The sequence below is a fragment of the Tinamus guttatus genome, unplaced genomic scaffold (assembly GCF_059628265.1).
Source record: "Tinamus guttatus ecotype Peru unplaced genomic scaffold, ASM5962826v1 Tinamus_guttatus_pri_ptg000308l, whole genome shotgun sequence".
In the NCBI taxonomy this organism is placed as follows: domain Eukaryota; kingdom Metazoa; phylum Chordata; class Aves; order Tinamiformes; family Tinamidae; genus Tinamus; species Tinamus guttatus.
Window position 1 is genome coordinate 3,518,132 of NW_028288842.1, and position 19,918 is coordinate 3,538,049.

Here is a 19,918-nt window from a genome sequence, read left to right on the forward strand (position 1 = left end):
TACCCTCTTCCTCTTCTTGTGACAAAGTAGAAGCAAACTTCTCCATTAGAAACACCTCCTTACCCACATGAAATTCGTAAAATTTTGAATTTAATGCTTTCTATAAATGTGCTAAAAAGTTAGTAAAAGAATCTCAAGATAATCTTTTAAAGTCATTGATGTTCAAATCTTACTCACAGTTGTAAGTTTATTTTGCAACACTGCTATTACTTTGCAAATGTTTTATTCTTGAGAACAGCCTCTTTCTTTCAAACAGGAAGAGACGCAATATCATCTTGTTGGAAATATAGAAATCTCAAGATAAGATACATGTCCCTAAGTTAGTACCGACTACAGTAACTATTGATATTTTTAGCGGCATTTGGTTTATATTTACAATTATCTAATTTAGAGAATGAGAATTTAAATGACAGTTTGAGAGGGAGGCAAAACTTTTCTCCTGTGCTCTGCTCTGAATTTTTAAGACCGATAAAAAGATATTTGGTCCCCCACAGACTGCAACAAATTGTGTATGCAAGTGACTCCTTTTTCTTCGCAGTAGGCAAGACTAGACAGTTGCAAAGCCACCAGCATCACTCTGAACCATCTGGAAGTTCTCCTTCCTCCAGCTCTGTGCTGCTCATCCCTCCTTTCCCTCTTTCCCAGCTTTTATCTGTGTTGCTCCTCTCCAGCACCCCCTTCACAGCACAATGACCAAGCAGCTGCTGCATGACTTTGGGAATAACTAATGCTGCAACTATGTCCATAACATTAAGTTTTCTCTGCAGACTAAGGAAAAATTTTAAGCTTACCCCAGGTCTGCACGTTTGACTGAGAGGCAGGAAAGCAGCAGGGAAACACCACTCAGCGCTTTGTCTCTGCTACACAACTGCGCTATTTTCCACTGCAGCTGCAGAAGGGCCCAACAGCCCATTTCTGCCTCAAAGCCACTAAATGGTTTGCCTGATCGTACAACATGGGAATATAATGCCCGTAACAGCAATCCTGTGTCATCCCTCGGAACATAATATTTGCTTTACGACTAGAAATAAATAGATTTCAAAAAAATAAAAGCTAAAAGCAGAAGGACATTTTAAGCATTTTTATTTGCATTTTCTTATTTTTTCAGTAAGCTTCAAGGAAGTTTTCTAAGCACTTATCTGACTAGAAAGGCACAATCGTCTATAAAAAGCTTTAGGATTTCTCATAGTGCACGTTGTTCCTGCCATATACTGTGTACTTGTTCCTCCCCAGCTTCCTTTGCCAGCAGCAGTGAAGCATGCTAGGAGCTGTGAAGATTTCAATGAAAACCTATCTTGATCTGCAATTCCCCAAGTTCAAAAATCGCAATACTGTACACTTATAATGAAATCAATTACAAAATCAAATCTATCAAGTTCAAAACAACACTCAAAATCACAATTTCATTTAGTTTACGGTAACTTCAATGCAATATTAAACTCATACAGAAGTTCAAGGCTTACACTTTGTTCTACTAAAGATATAATCACACTCACAATCAACACAGATAAAGATAAAACACACATGGCTGCCTGTTTTGCTTAAGCAATTTCTTATTCTCCAGGTCTGAAGTCCCTGAACCAGCTGTCTTAGAATAAACAGTTCCTTGAAACTAAACTAAGCAATTAAATCGAAACTTAATCAAAAAGTTAACTTTCACTAAGGTGACACTGGCTTAAATTTCTAGCTCTTTCCAATCCTATGAGCACAGACCAAAAAAAACGTTTGAGCACAAAGAAAAATATTACCCTGAAGTTCAACCAAGCTCACTATGAAATTTAAGTTTCAGTTTTGCCAATGTCTGCCAGAAATAAAAAATAATAAAGTCTTTGTATAGGACCTGAACTACAATATTAAAATGTTATTCAAGTATAATGTCAAAAAGCAGTAGTACATGAATGTTGTCAAGCACACCTCTAAAAACATGTAAAACCTTCAGTTTCTAGTTTCCAGTATTTCTTGTTAGATGGGAAAAAAAATGATTTTATAATATGATTTGTGGCTTGACTCACAGTGTTATAACTACTTTATCCTAGGCATTTACAGAGAAGCCACAGCCACATATTCCATAGATCCTCTACCATAGCTAGTACTTACTTCTCCTGCTCTACTCAAATTTTCTTCAAAAAGTACTAAGCCAGTATTCTTAAATCCTTGATAGATACAACTTGCAAACAGAAATTATCCAGGAAGCCTATTCACAGTAAGCAGGCAAAGTATAAAATATTTGCAAAGCCCATTTGCATTCAGATACTGTGTAGTTTGAGACCACCTGGTCACATCGTCAAATAATCAACACATGACATACTAAAGAAGATAGAGAATACCTTTGTAGTGGACAGGAAATAGTAGAAGAGGAGAAAAATCTTACCTGTTTTTCTGTATTTTTTCTCTAAAATAATATATCCAGCAATCCGTTACTAATGGGTTAAGTCTCTTCTCTCCAAAGATAAAGGAGCAGTTCAGGCTGTCACTTCAGGATCTTGGGACGGCAAGTCACACCAAATCAGCTTCCCACCAGATAATTATGCAGATCTAGAGGACTTCTAATGAATCAAACTCAACTCAAGTGCACAACTTCAAACCAATCTCTTTGTTTTTCCCCAAAACTTAAAATTTCAAAATTTTGCATTTTTTTTTTAAAGTATGATAGTTTGGGTCCGGATTGGTGGATATGTTACTTCAAGAGAAAATAAGTTAACATGTAAGAAGTTTAATTTCTCCAGTGTACCCATACCCACCATTATTAAAGGGCAGCAATGACCAGCAAATTTAACAAACAGGATATAAAAATCATTTAGCAATACAGGGTTTTTTTTCCTATTAAAAATAATCAAATATCCTTTTTAGAATATTCAATGTGTAATTTTTCTATTAATAAATGCCCAACAGTAATATGTTGGACATCTGAATAAGCCTTCTTATTGACTCCAGTTCTGACTGTCCAGGCGCAGAATTCCTTTACTTTTTCTACCTGCACCTGCAATGCTCTAACGGATAGAAACTATTCTGCCAAAATAGTAATTGATATGAACTGAATGAGGACTGAATTTGCTTGGCTGTTTTCTAGGTTTCAACAAATGTTACTCTACTGAGAATCATGTGAAGTTCACTTCTCCCTTAGTGAATTCTGGCAGTTACGAAGAGTAAAATGAGTGACAAATTTCATTTTTATTGCTACTTTTTTTTTTAAACAAAGGATAAGAGGATAAAACCTCTGATAAATCTATACACTGTCATCCAATGTTTCAGAAAACCTGATCTCAAACTGATCTCAAGCATTAAGCACATACCCACTGGACTCACTGTATGATAGCAACTGGTAGCATGCGCAGATGGAATCTTCTACTTGGAGAAATCTTTTATACGAAGCTATTTTGCAGAAAATCTTCCTCAGTTCTGAGTCAACTCTGCTTTAGTATTTGCCCTTTCATTGTGGAAAACAGTTTGTATTTGGCTAACCAGGCTATATTTAAGAGTTTATTTGGTGTCTCAGCATGAGGCACAGCTAAGAGGACTTCAGACCTTTCTGAATACCAGGAACCATGCTGAAAAACGCGGTGTGTCAGAGCACACTAACTATTCAACTATTTATTATTCATGACAGGCCAGTCTAGGACAATAAAAATGCTTAAATGAAGGAAGGAGAAATTCTTGCTCAAGGGGCCAACTATCAGTTTTCTAACTCAACAAGTTATTCCTCTAGTTGCATCCTGTATTGTCCAAAACCTGAAGCGTTTTAAGCTGTGGAACTCTAGAAAGGACCACTGCTAAATGCTGATGACACTTCACAGTGTTTCACCAGTTTCTAAAAAGGTACAAAATTAATTGTATAAGAGATCAAGAAAAGTAGAAGTTTCTGTAACTCTCAACTCTAGATGCAAAGATCATATGCAAACATACTAAATGTCTTTAGTGTGTCTTTAGATAATTACAAAGTCCTTATGTTAAACCAATGCCTAGAATGGCCAAAATAAATAAATAAATAAATAAATAAAGGATAGCTAGAACCAAACTGCTACAAAGAAAGAGAAGACTGCCCACAGCACAAACTTTAGGTACTAAAAGGAGAAGTAAAACTTCAAAAATACATAACTGCAAGCAAATGAACATGAGTAAACTCATGTTCTGCAATAGCTTTTTTTTTTCTCCTTCTTCCTCCCCTGCTTGACAACAAAACCAAACCTAAGCAGCAGTGCTTAAAAAAAACAATGCGACCAGAAAAGCACACTGCTTTGCAGGAATCATTTCTGACTACAGAGAACTCTATCTGAATGAACTTGTTTAATCCTGTTTTTGGACAGATTGCTAGAAACTCTAGGAAAAGCTGCTTTTTTCTAAGCAATCTAAACTTAGCGATGATGGCCTCAAAACAACAACAAATAAACATCAACTGACTGTACTATCCATTTGTGCTCCCTGAAGTCCAAGGCCATTAGTACTCAAGACTTAACGGTAGGAGGGCACAAGTGGAAGGGCAATGTGACAAGAGCTAAGGGGAAATCTGGCTCCTAAACTCTGCTCAAAGATCTAGACTCTCCTTTTATTCCTTGGATCAGCAGATGAATCAGTTATGGAATGTTTCCTTCTTACAAGAGCTGGACTCGCTACTAGGAAATGGGTCCATATAAAAACAGAGCTAACATATCAATGGGCTCAGAAATAAGTATTCATAAGCAAATTCACCTTTTCTGTGGCAGAGAAAAATTATTAACCTTGAGGGGGTCCCTAAATCACCCAAAGAGAGAGCACAGGAAAACTTGTGAAAACAGGAAGCAATTGCCTTTGTAACTTAGAAATGGGTTCATTCCAGTGGCAAGTGAACTATACAGTTATGAAACGTACATGCATGCGTGAAAAGGACAGCTATACCCACGAAGACCTTTCAGTGGGAAAGCACAGTTGCTTATGCACAACAAGACACAGTTTAAAATCAAAAGGCATCACGTGCTTCAAAAATACAGCATAGCCCAAAAGGGGCAGCTCCACAGAAATGGATCAATTTATGAGTAGAGGGAGGCAGGACAGGGAGACCTCCTTCAGATTAATTTTGCTGTGAAAGAGCTTTGAGCCTCAGACAGTCCCCTATTTACTATCAGTTTAATAAAATATCTTTGTGCCTCAGTTTTAATAAAGAGGTTTAAGAATACAAGAACCTCCCGCATATTTATTAATTTCTACATTCAACAATCCCAGCTTTCTTATACCTTTACAAACTAATATTCTTTGCCTTTCCTAAAAATATCTTGAACAGAATAGAAAGCCTCAAAATCCCCCAAACCAGATTAATACAGAAATAAAAACAGAGACCTGAAGACAGTAGAAATAAAGGCTGAAGTGACACACATTGAGTCATGATGTTCAAATACTGCAGTCCTAGCCTGTGATATATTCTTTCCACCACTGGAAACTGCAGGAAGTCGGCTGATAAAATAAGCACATTTAATACAAGATGCTTACTTTTAGATGAAGTGGTTTGAAATTTTAGGTCTCTGCCTAGTCCAAAAGATCAGGATATCGGCTTTTGCCGAGTTTCCTAGGGAACTCTGGCACTCAGAAGTATTAGAGCTATTTCTGGGGTATGCCCTCTTCTTTCAAAGCACTGTTGCTGCAGTTGAACCTGTAACTGCTTCTCAACTCTTCTTTCACAGGTTATATTTCTTTTCTTTAGAACAACCCTGTAGCCCGAACAGTCACATCTTTTGGCAGTTTGCCTATTGGCTTCAAAGTTGTGGCATGGTAAATGCTTCATTTGCACAGAGCAACGCTCCAATAACAGACATTTAAGCAGCAATTAAGAATCACCAACTTTGAGCCAGAAGAACATGAGCCTACAAACCTACAGCCTAAACTACTGGAAGATTTATCTGATAAATAAATAAGTTTAGCATTGCATTTTAAGGAACAAAGAATGTTCAATTCAAAGAGGAGACAAGGGACAAGTTCCTCCGATGACTCATTTTTTAATTTGATTCAGGGATTTCCCTATGCAATAAGATCAGTTACTGTAACAATCAATTTCTCCAGCTTTCAGGGATCTCTGATGCTTATGCTATGCTTCTAAGAGCATGTGAAGCACATGCTTGTGAACAAACACTAGGAGAACCTGCAGAGTGTCTTCCCTTGACACACATTTTCAGACTAAACTATGCAATTTGGAATGGGAAGAAAAAAAAGCATGGAAAAATATAGTATAATCATCACTGGGAAAAAAAGTTTCACTTGCACAGCAGTGTTTATAAATCTCCTTTTGGCATAGTTTTGTTTTCTGTCATAGCTGACAAGTTGTGCAGAAGACTTAAATCCTGGAAGAGGTTACTATATCAGAAAAAAATGTTTCCAGTAATTAAACTTCTTTAAAATAGAAAAACAGAAAACCAGGACATGTTACCTGAGGGGGGGAAAAAAAAAAAGGGGGGGGGGGGAAGAAAAAAAAAAAAAAAAAGAGAAAAGTGGAGAAGCAGTCTCTAAATCACCCCCCCTCCTCTTTTTTTTTTTTTCCTTTTTTTTTTAGGGTGTGGAAGGGTAAAAAAAAAAAAAGAAAAAGAAAAGGAATGAAATGCTACCTAAATTTAAGAAAACCCCTAATTGATTGTCAAATCCTATATGGAAGGAGAACTTCAGTCTGAAGTAGCATGGGTGGGACTTACCATCAAGTGATCCAGGACTGACAGCTATGAACTGCCCCAAATGTCTCCATAAGAGCATGAAGCAACTCATTAGTAACGGATTGGTGGATATGGGAATGATAAACACTACTATACCTAGAATTTCAGGTACAGAGTAGGGGGAGAAAGAAAGAGAAAGTTAGAAATACTATGCAGGAAATACAGTCAGCTCAAAGGTCCTGCATTCCTGACTTCCCAATTATTTTCAGAGAGGTTAACCATAAACAGTCACGGCCACCGTTTCAGCTGAGGCTTGTTAACCAAAATCGCTTTTACCCACGCACAGAATGTGCACCTTTAACACGGACATGTAAAGCATAAGGCAAACTATCTTATTGCTGCAATGTAACAGCTCAACTAGAAATACAGAAGTAACACTGCCTGAAGTTCTCTCAGGCTGCTCTACCACTTGTAATGTAAACGGAACAGGGAGGAGCAGCCATAGGACCTTCAGCTGTTTGTAAGACAACAAAAAAAGGCTCTGTGGACACTACCACTGCTAGAGCAAAGCTGAGCTCATTTGAAACTTCTAGTAGATCCTCCTGCATTGGCATTATAGTTAATAGAGGAAGAAAAAAAGGGCTATCGTTTTTAAAATAAAGGATGACATAGTTTATAATGAACCTTACCTTGAAAGGTTTGTCCCCACTGTGCGTCAGCATATGTCTCTGCAACCAACTTTGACTTGTTGAAGGTGTATTATAGACTTTGCAACCTTTCCATAAGCAAACAAACACCTAGTAAAAACATGATTAGCTTAGAAATAATGGAATAGCAAAAAGTTGTTCAGGATCAGGTTAAAAAAAAGGTTTGTTTTCATAATATGATGTAATTCAAAACATTTTGAGGCAACAACCATTGACTTTTAAACATTTCTAATACCAAGGGGCAGGGGGGGAAGGCATTGGTACAAAATATGAAAATTCAGATGCTCCTCCAGATAAACACACTCAGGACTGACTGTAGATACAGCAGAAAACATCAACTCTTCAATCTTTTTAACCCTTAATCTCTAACTCTTTCCTAGGCTTTCTGGTTTGGTATGAGCTGTTATCTCAACAGTATCTTGAAAAGTATACATCAGTTTTACTATACAAGGATGCTTCTCTTGCTGCTTTTAAGTTCTCAATAAGCAGTTTTTCTACACTGTGTTGAATACAGAGGCAATAGAAAGGAGCAGCATCTGAAATCCAGCCAAAATCACCGTATTTCTAACTCGCCACTTAAAGGCCTCGTCAGCAGGTGGCAGACAAGTCCTTGAAATAAAACAGCCAGTGTCAGAACCCTTCCCAAGCACCGATTTGAAGAACTTTGACACACGAACAAACAAAGCAGCATTAATAATAAAAAAACCTCCACCAGGACACATAAAATACGTGTGATATGAAACTAGGAGGTGCTTGGTGCTTCCAGCAACTGTCTCCTTTGAAAAGAGGATGTGATACACCTCATCTACTTAATTCTTTCATCCAGAATCCTATTAGTATTTTTATAAATATATGAATAAAACCACAAAAAATGATCTCACAGATAGACAAAAAAGTTGATTTACTGGCTGGATGATTCTGCTCAAAGCTTAGACTAAAAACAAACAGTCATCAAAGCTGGAAGTTCCATCACACTAAAAAACATTACCTAATACAAGCACTGAGTCATGCCTGTCTCAGTGACAAAATGAGATCTGCACTATTTTATTAAGCATGTTTTGCTTAGTTCTCTTGTACACTCCACATAAAAGTTAATGGTCTAACACTTCACTTCTAAGGAAGTGGCAGGACAAAAAGTCCAAGATAACTACCCTAGATTTGACATTACCTCTCCAGTAAATTAAAGGGATGCAGTGTTATGATACTGAATGCTCAATATGAAGTTAGACTGCAAAGCTGGTTTACTTCAAAAATATTCTAGACAAAGGGAATTTGGGTGGCTTTCACAGGGAGATTGTTTTTGTTCAAGTACAGAGCTGAAACCACATCACTGGGAGCTGTTTTGAAGCATTAATATTGTGAAACCAACAGAAACTGCACCACTTGACCTGGGAGAAGATTAAAACTTAAAATACACAATCATGTATGCTTCAGAAAAACACCAGATGCAATGTATGTTGAAGGTCTGACTTTCAAACACCTTCCATAAGAGCTACAAACAGAGCTGTTTCAGTCTGAACTCCCAAGATAACCAATCTTACCTCTGCCCTATTAGATATTTATGTTTATACATATATATTATCCCTAATGAGATTCCATTTGAAATATTATCAAGATGTGACTTTTCCTCAGTTTACATGCAGCAACGTGCATGCTAACAATTTTAAGAAAATTAATGCCGAGTATAAGCACCTACAGATATGCCAACAGCTTCAGGATGCTGAGATTATCACCTCTAACAATATCAGAGCTTCAAATGACTTACTAAAAAGAAATCATTGCATGCCTGATTTAGTCATTCAATCCAAAAAACACATGGTAGCAAATCAAAAGGCCAACGTAAAACACAACAGCTGAGCAGCCAGTACCAAGCTGCTGAAGGCTTATTCCAAATTACAACTAGATAAGGTGCTGATACTTCAAAAAATTGTGCCTGTCATTGCAGAATGGAGTATTGCGAAGGAAGGAAGAAGAAAGAAGATAAAGAAAACAACACCAACCCCTCCTCGCTGACCATCCACATGTATGGAGCGAATGTGATCTGCCAAATCCGGGCTGGAGCTGAAGCAAGCATGGCAGTGGTCCCAACAACAGTTATAGGCGATGCTTTTTGTAGAGGAGGTAGGAGCTCCTTGTCCGTTCATCATAACTGGAGTTGAACGCCCACTGGAAATTGTGCTGTCTACATCCATAATAGTGCTGCTTATGCTGTAACACAAAGAGAGAAAGTTCATATCTGGTGCACAGTTTCTCCTTCAGATGTATTCAGACATGTTAAAAAGAATATCCTAGGCAAATGTAGCATTATTTTCAGTGTTTCATTGCCTGAACTACAACAAATTTACAGTAAGGAAATAGTTATTGTAACTCTGCAGTATAACTTATTCTGGACACAACCAACAAAAGGGAGAGCTGGAAAATTCTCTTCATCATTGGTTTACCATAAGATTAATTATCCTGCAATTAACAATCATTTTTAAACAATATCAAGCAGCCATTCATTGTTTTCATTCTCCAGTAACACACAAATTCTGGATCTGACACCAGGTCAGATCAGAGATGCATCTAGCCCAGTATCCACCATTAATGCCAAATCCTTAAAAAGGACACAGCAGAAAATGTTCTCAGAAGACTTAAGGCACTCCCATATTTCTCCTAAGTTCTCCCACTTTCAGGGGGTCTTGGAACTTCGTTTTTTTCTGGTGGCTTTTCTTGAGAGGGAGGCAAATTGCTCAAACTGGGCACAGTTATCCAGATGCAAGCGTACAAGGGGGAAGAATCCCTTCTACTCACTTGATTGTTACACTTCTGCTAATACAGGCCTGTACATGGTAGTAATTTTTACATAGCTCTCTTTAAATATTATTCTGGGCAAACCGCAAAGAATACTCGATGAAATTACTTTAGAGAAATAAAAAATAATAATGTCCCATTCGCTTCCACATAACATTTATGATTTTATACTTTAGTAACAGCCCTTTTTCTTTCCATGTCTCTTGCATCTCTTTTCTGTGCCAACCTATCCTGCTTTTACAAGGATGGGTGCTATTCTGCCTTCTGACCATGACTGAAAGCTTGTTATGTACCCATTCTTCTTTCTACTAGCTTTTGAGGTGGATGAAACAAAAAGTGTATCGCTACCCAAAATGTGATACTATTAGTATGTTTTTTCTTTTCAAAGACTTTACTACAAGTTTCTCACACTACTTGTTTTGTTTAATCACTACTGAACCATCATTTTTTTTCCTTACATCTATGATGATTTCAGGATCTCTTTGCTCATTTGCCTTGTTTAATGTTTTCCTTACCTGCTATCTACATTCCTCTGGATTTATCAATATCAAATTTCACGGTTTAGTCACAATAGCAGATTCCCTCTGAGATACTCTGCATGTTAAGTTTTAGCTTTGGCTGCTCCAGGTAAGTTGGTATCATTAGTGAAGTCTGATCGGAAAGAGGGAGAGCTACCAGTAAGGTAACATTATGAAAATGCCAACTATCATATTCCAAAATCTGATCCCTTTGAAATCCCCTTCTGATCAACTTGTCTCCTGCTATTATTAAAATTGAGCAATTATTCTTAGGCTTTTGTTTTCAAGATTGATCCAAAAAATAATCTTTCTCCTTCATACCTGTTAGTTTCAGAATCCTTGACAACATTTTACTTTTAAGTACACCAAATTCAAACTTTTAAAATGTCATGCAAGTACCATATCCTATTTTTCTACTAAATATATATATATATATATGTATATATATATATATAAATCCTACCATTTGCAAGGCAAGACTTCTCCCTGCAAAAGTCACAATGGCTTTTTCCTGCTTTACAATGTTTTTCCATGTGTCCATATTTTAAATTTCTTCCCTCTTCTATACCCTGAATATTATTAATCTTTCTATCACCCTTTCTCTCTCCTCCCCTCCTTTCTCCCCCTCCAGGAAGTAATTTCTGTTCCTTTCTTGACATGTAAAGTCACCAACTGTGACTACCAAATAAAGCAAAGGTGCCCAACAGCAGTATGTAGATCTAGTGTGAGTTTGCTCAATACTGCTTTCTTTCCCCAAGACTGTTTTCAGTGTTCATTAGAAACTTCTAAAAAATGCAGCCAGCACTGAGCTGAAGCTACTAGTCCCAAGAGAGTTACTAGTTGCATACTACTTTAAAAGAAGTTTAAGATCCCTCTAGCATTTCTAGACATAGCTTTAAGTCTAAAATACAACGCAAGCAATATCAATTTTTCCATGGAGCCAGGCCTACAACAGAGGTGCTAGGGGACTGTCAACCCCTCAATTTCTCAGGTGATGCCCAAGTCAAAAATCATTCCTGAAAGAAACATACTTAAAATTGTGTTATGAACGCAAAGGCAACCAACGGGATGAAAAAGAGGAACTGAAGAAATAATTTAATTTGACCTCACATACCAGATTTATCAAAAGATAACATTTCTCAAAATCTATGTTGAAGAGAAGCTTTAAATGAACTACGATAAATACAATATTGTATTTATTGTACATTCTTGTATAAATACAATGTGGCCCATAATCTCATCATTTGTGTTGAACATATTAATGTTATACAGCTCAGCAGTACTGACAGGAAGGTGCATAACCAAGAATAGCAAAGCCCTGCAGACCCTGCCTCGGCTCACTTCAAATGGAGAAATAATCCCAACTTTCTTATGGTTGAGAAATACCAAAAGTTTTTTTTTTTTTAATTAGGAACTCAAACATCCAAGCAACTGACTGTCAGTCCCTATTTCTATAGCCATTGACAGCACCGGTAGCATTCTCAGAAGAGCCCTCAGAAGAGAAAAAGGCAACTTTCAAATAAAAGGCATAGAGCTCTAGACCATAAGTACAGACTAAGAGTGGTTTTTAAGCTATATATATATATAAGGCTTAATATAAGCCAACTTTTCAAGGGTGCCCTTCTCTTAAGGCCTAGTCTTAAGTGAAAAGATAATTAGAAACCATAACCAAGTACAAGTTTTGTGAAGGATGTGTGTGTGTTTCTTCAGTTTACAGTCATGAGATATGACTAATTTCTCTAAACAAAGATTAAAAACCTAAAAATCAACCAACCTGTAGCAAATGAGTGTTTATTCCATACAGCAAATGCAACATACCCTGATCACTTTAGGGTACAAAGTCACAGGTCAATAATATTTTATAGTCTGAGAAACAAGTCAGACATTTTCCATATGCTAGTCCACTCGCAGAAAAAAAATTGTTTTCAGGAAAAGAAAATATGGAAGAGATGAAAATAGTAACGCTGGTGCAAGAAAGGACATATTTCTAACTATAGATGGATATATAAAGGCATAAATTTATTAATGACTTGAGAAACCAGTAACACTTACAAAGTTCATTTGGCTGCGATAGTTTAAATGACTGCTTGATTTGTTTCTAATAGTTGAAATGTTTGCTCAAATTGGTCCTAAGAGTCTAAATGTTTGATAAGGGCTGACAGATTAGAGTTTCATGCATTATACCAAAACTTAATGTTAGAGAAACAGGAACAGAAAGAGTAGGCCATACCACTTAAAACAACAACAAAAAAAAGCACATGATGTTTCTTGGAAGCTGAGCACAAAGTGCTACACCTTGCCGTGGTTCCCTGATCCATTCAATCAGGATGAACCCTATGTAAGCGTCAAATCTGGCTGAGTTTACATAGGTGAGTTATTTATTTATTTAACAGGGAACTCCTCCTTTCTCCTTGTTTGAACAACTGTGTAAAATATGAAGAAAGCAGATCAATATTGTTATCAGATGACCTAATAAAGACAGAGCTAAAATGCTTCTAAAGCAAAATGGCAGCACTCACACAACAGAGTGCAATTTTCTAATTGTTTCTCTTGGTAACTTCCCCCAAAGAGCTGCTCTGGCACAGTACTTCACTAGAAACAATCCCTTAAAGAAAAACGCAAAATTAAATTTGTGATTTTCACAGAATCCCTGAAGAGCTGAGGTTGGAAGGGATCTCTGCTGATCATCTGGTCCAAACTCCTGCTAGCTCAGGATCAGCTAATACCTGCTAGCTCAGGATCAGCTAATACAACCTGCGCCCAAGACCATGCCCTGTGCATCTAGCAGCCATGTATTTTAGGTGGTCGAGGATCTAAGCAGCACTAAGACGACCCATGATTATCTTCTGTCTTTCAGACTCAATGCCTTTTGGCACATCCAGAAAGAGAGAGCTGTGAAAAGAATCCCTGTGAGACCAGAAAACATCTTTCATCTGTACCATAACGTTTTATACAGCTCAAGCATGTACACATTTTCTCTGCCAGTATTCTATGCACTGACAAAAGAAATCAGGAAGCTCTGGGGAGATAAGTTTATAGCCTACACAGCATCAGAGACTTGGAAGGCCACTTGCCACTAAACTGCCATTTCAAGATGTAGCTGAAAGATGATGGCAAGTTCTACAGTCAGAGCTGTGGCTGCTGCCGAACCCTGTGAAGACTTATTTGCAACACTGTTTGTTAGATCTGCTGAATCATCCACTTCGTTTTTGTTCTTTGGGTTTTCAAAAAGGGCATGAGGCAGGATACATACGGAGGCAAGATATGTCCACACATCCCACTGTTTTTCTAAACCACTAGAATCTTTTCCTGACCAAAAGAATGGAGGTGAACCCGTTGGAGTACTCAGGCACTGTTCACATACCTTTTGCCTCTAAACGGGACTTTTCAGTCAAATCTGACTTGGTATCTACCTGGGATGATCAAAGAGAGGGAAAAGGTCCTTAACAAAGGAAAGGTAGTAATGGAAAGCACATCATTGTGCTTTTGTTTCCCTTTCTCACCCACAATCCACAAAGCCTGTGAAACAGAAACTAGTAATACATATGAAAGGAGAGGAAAAGGAACAAAGTTCCGGAAAACTACTGACATGAACACAAAATTTTTAGTTAGGTCAACTAAAGTGCATTTCTCCTCCTTAAAAGGAAAGGAAAGGGCTTTCCCCCTGCACAGAGATGTGTCTAAGCCCTGCCTGCCCCTCTGGAGGCAGGCTGAGGCCAGCACACCGTGAGCGCTTGTGGCTTTCCCGTGGCGCGGGTGACAGGCAGGCCGGTTCGCTCCCAAGCCGCAAGCGGGCTCCGGTGCCATTGTAACGGATCTATAGACCATGGCCTGATGGAGAACACTAGACACTGGAGTTTCGGAGGGTTCAGCTCAGGGGTCATCCCAAACAATAGAGCATCAAAAACAGTCACTGCTGGAGAGAGCCTGCTCACACAATCCCTGTTTTTAAAATCCCCATTCAAAAGACCGACTAATTACTAAAATTTAAAACTGTTGCAGCAAGCACAACAGAGACTTCAAGCTTACAGCTATCCCCATTTTCATCCTGATCTGAGCACCAGCATCAGCCTGAAGTAAAAATCACTGTGCCAAAAGGAAGGACACAAATCTATAAAATGCCTTATCACAGGCACACACCTCGTTTCCCTGAGTCCTCCAAACGCAGCAAAGTAGAACTGGAAGCACTGAATCTCCTCACAGGAGTCCGACCTTTTTCCCTCCTCCTCTAGCTTTTCCTTTGCTAAGATGAACAGGCTTGGAAATGGTACTGACATTTAAAGCCTGTTCATTAGGCAGTACAATTCATGTAAGCTTAAACAGAGGAACCACTACCCCAAAAGCACTGCTTGAGGTAGGATTTTTTACGTTCTACCCATAGATAAAACAATAAATCTCCATAATCAGAGGGATTAAGATCTTTTTTAATATCACTTGCATGTTAAAGGTTAGCATCTGCACAATCTGTACGTGCACTTGAATCAGATCAATCTAGCTGGTTGAATCCAGTCCAAACAGTATTTAAAAATAATCTTAAAACCGATAGACATCAGTGATAACAGCTGAAAAGTCACCAGTGGTTATAAGCCATTATTTTCACTTCCTAAACCATTATTTTCATTTTATAAAGAACAAAAGTTCTTCAAGCATTGTCAACCCTGGATTTTTTTCTTCCTTTAATAATCTGAACAAAATTAAGCCATTGTTGGAATGATGTAAACATGAAAATGTTCTCTGAGAATAAAATAAAAAAAATTCCAAATTCTTTCCAATTTACAACGTACAAATTCCAAACCACATAACTTACCACATGCACATTTGTCACTAATTGCTGTGTACAGTTAAATGCAAATGAAAACATAATGAGCCTGTGATTTAATGCACTGAAGAAAATGGAGTATTGCACATCATTCCTGACACATACTTAGCTCTCCAAGGAGATCGATTTCCTCTTTACTTCGAGTAATCCCTTCTATTCAATTTAATGAATGGGATGACCTCCCCAAAATCTTTTTTCCTTTTAATTTTTCATAACTGAAGACAGTAGGAGTCTAGAAGAAACAGCAACAACAAAAAATACAAAAGAACAGTGCAATTTCTTAACTTTCCATGAACCCCCATTAGCAACTGCCCACTTGAAAGCAATAACAGAGCCAGGCGCCATACAAAACACAAAAGCCCAGTCAATTTACTACTGTATTTTTCATGTCTGCTAAACACACTCCCTCTAGACTTTAACTGAAGTAACCTTCCCTCAGGCAAAGCCAGAGCTAACAGATGGGCCTTTCGCCGTGCCCTTGAGGGTCAGCAAGCACTGGCTCAGCCTGATCAACAGGAGCTCATCTCAGAGCTGCGGCACCTCCACTGAGAACGCTCAGCTTCCAGTCCCCGCATGGGCAGGAGGTGGGAAGAGACTCAGCTGACTTCAGCTAACACCAAGGGAAATGATTTTTGACAGACCTCATAATAAATAACCTCATCTTAGAATGCAACAAATTAAAAACCAGCAGAGTTTTCAGGGAACGGGGTTGTTAAATCCAACATGAGTGAGTAGCCATGAAGCTGCATGCTGAATATGCTAAAGGCAATAGAAGAATCTTCAAGAACAGTTTCATGTAAAACACAATGAAAATCAAGTCATAAAACATCAAATAAAATGGAAGATTGCCTCTGACGAGATGAAAGGCATAATTAACATTTAAGAATCCAAATGTGATGAACCTCACTGAAAATATGTGAATAGTTTAATGATAAAAAAAACACTAACCTTTTCTTTCTTTAATAGTTTTCACTAGCCCACAAAAAAACACAAATCCCAGTGATTTAAATAACAGGTGCCAAGTAAAAACAAAACAAAAATTAAAAGGTGAAGGGAGGGGAGGAGGTGTTTGTGCGGAAGGAAAGGCCCAGGGATCCATTCAGTGACAAGTCTGGGCACTTAAGCACTTCCAATTAGCTAGAAAAAGTCAAGAATAAAGAATACATATAGAACACACATACATTATTATGAATATAAAGGAATCTCAACCTCACAAGTTTCCCATTATTCTCTTCCTTTTCAAGATGAGAAGCAGAATTCTGGAGTATAAGGGCCTGTGGACGAGCTCCTGGACGAGCTCCAAAATAACAGAATATCTAACAATTTTAGGGCTTTTGAGGATCTCAAGTTCAAAGTGATTTACACTAACTACTTCCTATAGTTTGCTTTTACCATCAATGATCAAACAACAAATATCCTTAGGATGCTTGAAAATTATCAAGCCTGATCTCCACATGTGATATGAAGCTCCTTCCTCTCTCCTAGAAAATAAATCACTTCTTTCTTTTTTAGATAAAAATCTCCATCACTTGCAAACATGCAAGTGACTATATGTTCTCCAAAAAGCATCATCTGATTTACTACTTTATGTTCCACTCAAGAATAAGAAGTGCAGACCAAAGCTTTTAAGCACTACAGCAGGACTAACATTGTTTTTAAGAGCTAACAATTTCAATGGAACAAATAAACTTTTTATAACTGACTTTGACAAAAGTTAACCTGACACCAAAAATTACTAAATTGGCTCCCAAACAAATCCTGAGAAAGAATAAATTCATATATTTTTGTACCATCACTGGCCTTCAATGAATATTAAGCAAATGTTAATGCCAACATCTTTATGATGTTGCTATCCGAACCTCAACAACAGCATACCAAAATACAACAAAATGCAGTGCTCAAGGCAACGATTCACAGTTGCCGAAGCAGATTTAAATTAATCTTTGCCTTATGCTCTTCAAATGACCATGACGCCAATTTGAAAATGAGATTAAAACAGATCTGAAGAAAAACGGAGAGCACACAAAAAACGAGCCAGCAACAGAGTGGAAAATTTTAACACTTCTCTGATCTTTCTTGTTCCACTCCCTACACCTGGTCAGTTGTGTTTTATGATGTATTATTTCCATATTAGTAACATATATACTTCTACTCTTCAGTTTCCATGATAACCAAGTAATTCCCCAAGTCAGAAATATTTCTGTTCTGCAAGAGAAAGAGTTCCCCTTATTTTAATACACATAGTCTGACTCTGGCATAGAAATGCCATAAAGTTTTGGAGTTTCTAGAGGGCTTTTTTTTTCCACTTATCTAGCAAGTAATCCAGAATCTTCACAGGAGAAAGAAAATAACGTCAGCTACCTAAATTCCTCATCAGCTCATTAGCTATTTTTCCTAGGAAAACCCTTTGTTTTTAATTTAATAGGCTTTATCTAAAATCATATAATGACTTAGATAATCATGTTTCTGAACTCAGGAAAATCTACCACCAGTAAGAAAAATTCAACAAATGCATATAAACCACCATTAAAACAAGAAACGGACTCCAAAATACGCAATGTCTAAAAGAAGAAAAAAAAGGTAACAAGGCCAATTCAACAGCCCTGAATTATACGAAGTAAAATCCACCACTACATCCTGAAGGCAGCACATTCTAACCACATCTCCTCCTGCAGCCCCTGACAGAGGCTGCTTATAGTGACCACCCCAACTCACTCAGTGCTCTCCAAAGGCAACGGAGTAAAAAGTAGAACAGGTAAAAACTCCAGATGTCAACAAAGCTGCTTTGTAAAAAAATAAAATGAAGAAAAATTAAACAAGCAATGATGACGTATGTTATAAGAAGAGTTAAAAAAGCAATCAAAAAAAAAAAAAAGAAAGAAAAAAGGAAAATAGGAGTGCAAGCTTGGTGTTAGTTACAGCATTTTCTAGAAAAGCTTTCATGCTCCTGATGCCTTTAAATAGGTAAAAAAGCATGTTGATTATAGGTCAACTTACAGAGAAAGAAAAAAGGGCAGGATTTAGAGAAATGCATGGGCATCAATTCTCTTAAAAGCACTTCTGCTTCTGAACAGCATTTATCTGGCATTTTTTGGAAATTCCACCTGTGCTTTTTTTCTTTTTTTAAATTAAGTTATACTAACAAAAGCTTCCCGAAATGAACAAGACTCAAGAAATTATCCAAAATCAATCTTAAAAACAAGCAAGCAAAACTCCTTATTAAAAACCTATGCAGTTATACAGCTACTAAGAAATCAACATTAAAATTAAAGAAATCATGGAGAGAGAATTTCATACAACATGACATACAACATTAAAGAGTTGTTTAGAATTTTCTTTTGAGTCAGCAGCTTATTTTAACATAAGCTATTTCTAGATTAGGTAGAAATACCTTGAAAAACAGAGCAACACTACAGACACTTCAGTTTGACGATATAAAAGTGGAAGAAGTTAGAAAAGCTCTTCAAAAGAGAGAAATCAAAGGAACTTAAAATAACAAACATGCACAGGAAACAAAACAAGACCGAGAAAGCATGTTCTGAATCACCGCCTCTCTGTAGCTGTTTCCACTCTCCCAAATTACCTATTGGATTATCTAGGTTGTTAGCCCTAGAATGCTTCAGCTCACAGATTTACATAACACAAAACCAGGTTATCTCCCAGTTTGTAGCACACAGAAATCAATAATATGATAAAGAAAGGTAGAATGCCAAATAACAGAAGAACAGTCAAGGAGTACAGCGAGTTAAATGTCCAGGTCTTGTGACAGGACAGCAAGAAAGACCACATATGCAAAAGCATTACACAAATCAAGAAACTGTAAGTGACTCTGCCTTGCAGATATAAATAAAACTGTCTTTCATTTCTGGGAACCATATTATTTTCAACCTCATTTATCTCCTTGGAAAGTTAGGGAACAGCAACAAGTGGTTCATAATTTTAAATGTCTGCTTATAAAGCAATGTCCTTTACAAATACAGCTTAACTAAGGCAAAAAAAAAAAAGAAAAAAAAAAGCCTTCTATAGCTCAGGAAGTGCCACATTTTACATTTTTAGTGTGCTTTTCATTCTGAAAATCATAACCAATTTGAATTCTAGTCAGCAACGGAAGTCAAAAATACTCAGGCACAATGTCAAGCAAATTCTGCCAGCTGCCAACATTGTTGTCCCACTGTCCTGGCCCCAAGACATGTCTTCTCCATACTAAATGTGAAACCTTAAAAAAAAAAAAAAAAAAAAAGGCAAAAGAAACTGTACACAAAGGAGACCACCCAAAAGCTCCAATTTCAGTTACTGTCACATTAGGTTTGACTTCAGAAATAGACACAAGCAACACAGGAGAGCATTCTATGAACTTTGCCTGTTCATACTTCAGTGCACAGTTGTTACTTTGAGTATCAATGAGGCATCAAATGCAGAGAAACCAGTAACATAAAACTACACTAATGGACTCAGTTCCTAATAAAAAGGCAG

The 19,918-nt window shown here is 37.4% G+C and overlaps 1 protein-coding gene across 3 annotated transcripts in view; it reads right to left on the reverse strand.

Moving 5' to 3' along the window:
- Nucleotides 1-19,918, reverse strand: part of AEBP2 (AE binding protein 2) — a 45,029-nt gene that overhangs the window by 17,033 nt on the left and 8,078 nt on the right. For all 3 annotated transcript variants that reach the window (XM_088528446.1, XM_088528445.1, XM_088528444.1), the window contains exons 2-3: nucleotides 9,316-9,523; nucleotides 7,298-7,405 (exon numbers count right to left, since the gene is read on the reverse strand). In XM_088528446.1, coding sequence (XP_088384572.1) covers nucleotides 7,298-7,405; nucleotides 9,316-9,523 — 316 coding nt within the window. The remainder of the gene's footprint in view (nucleotides 1-7,297; nucleotides 7,406-9,315; nucleotides 9,524-19,918) is intronic.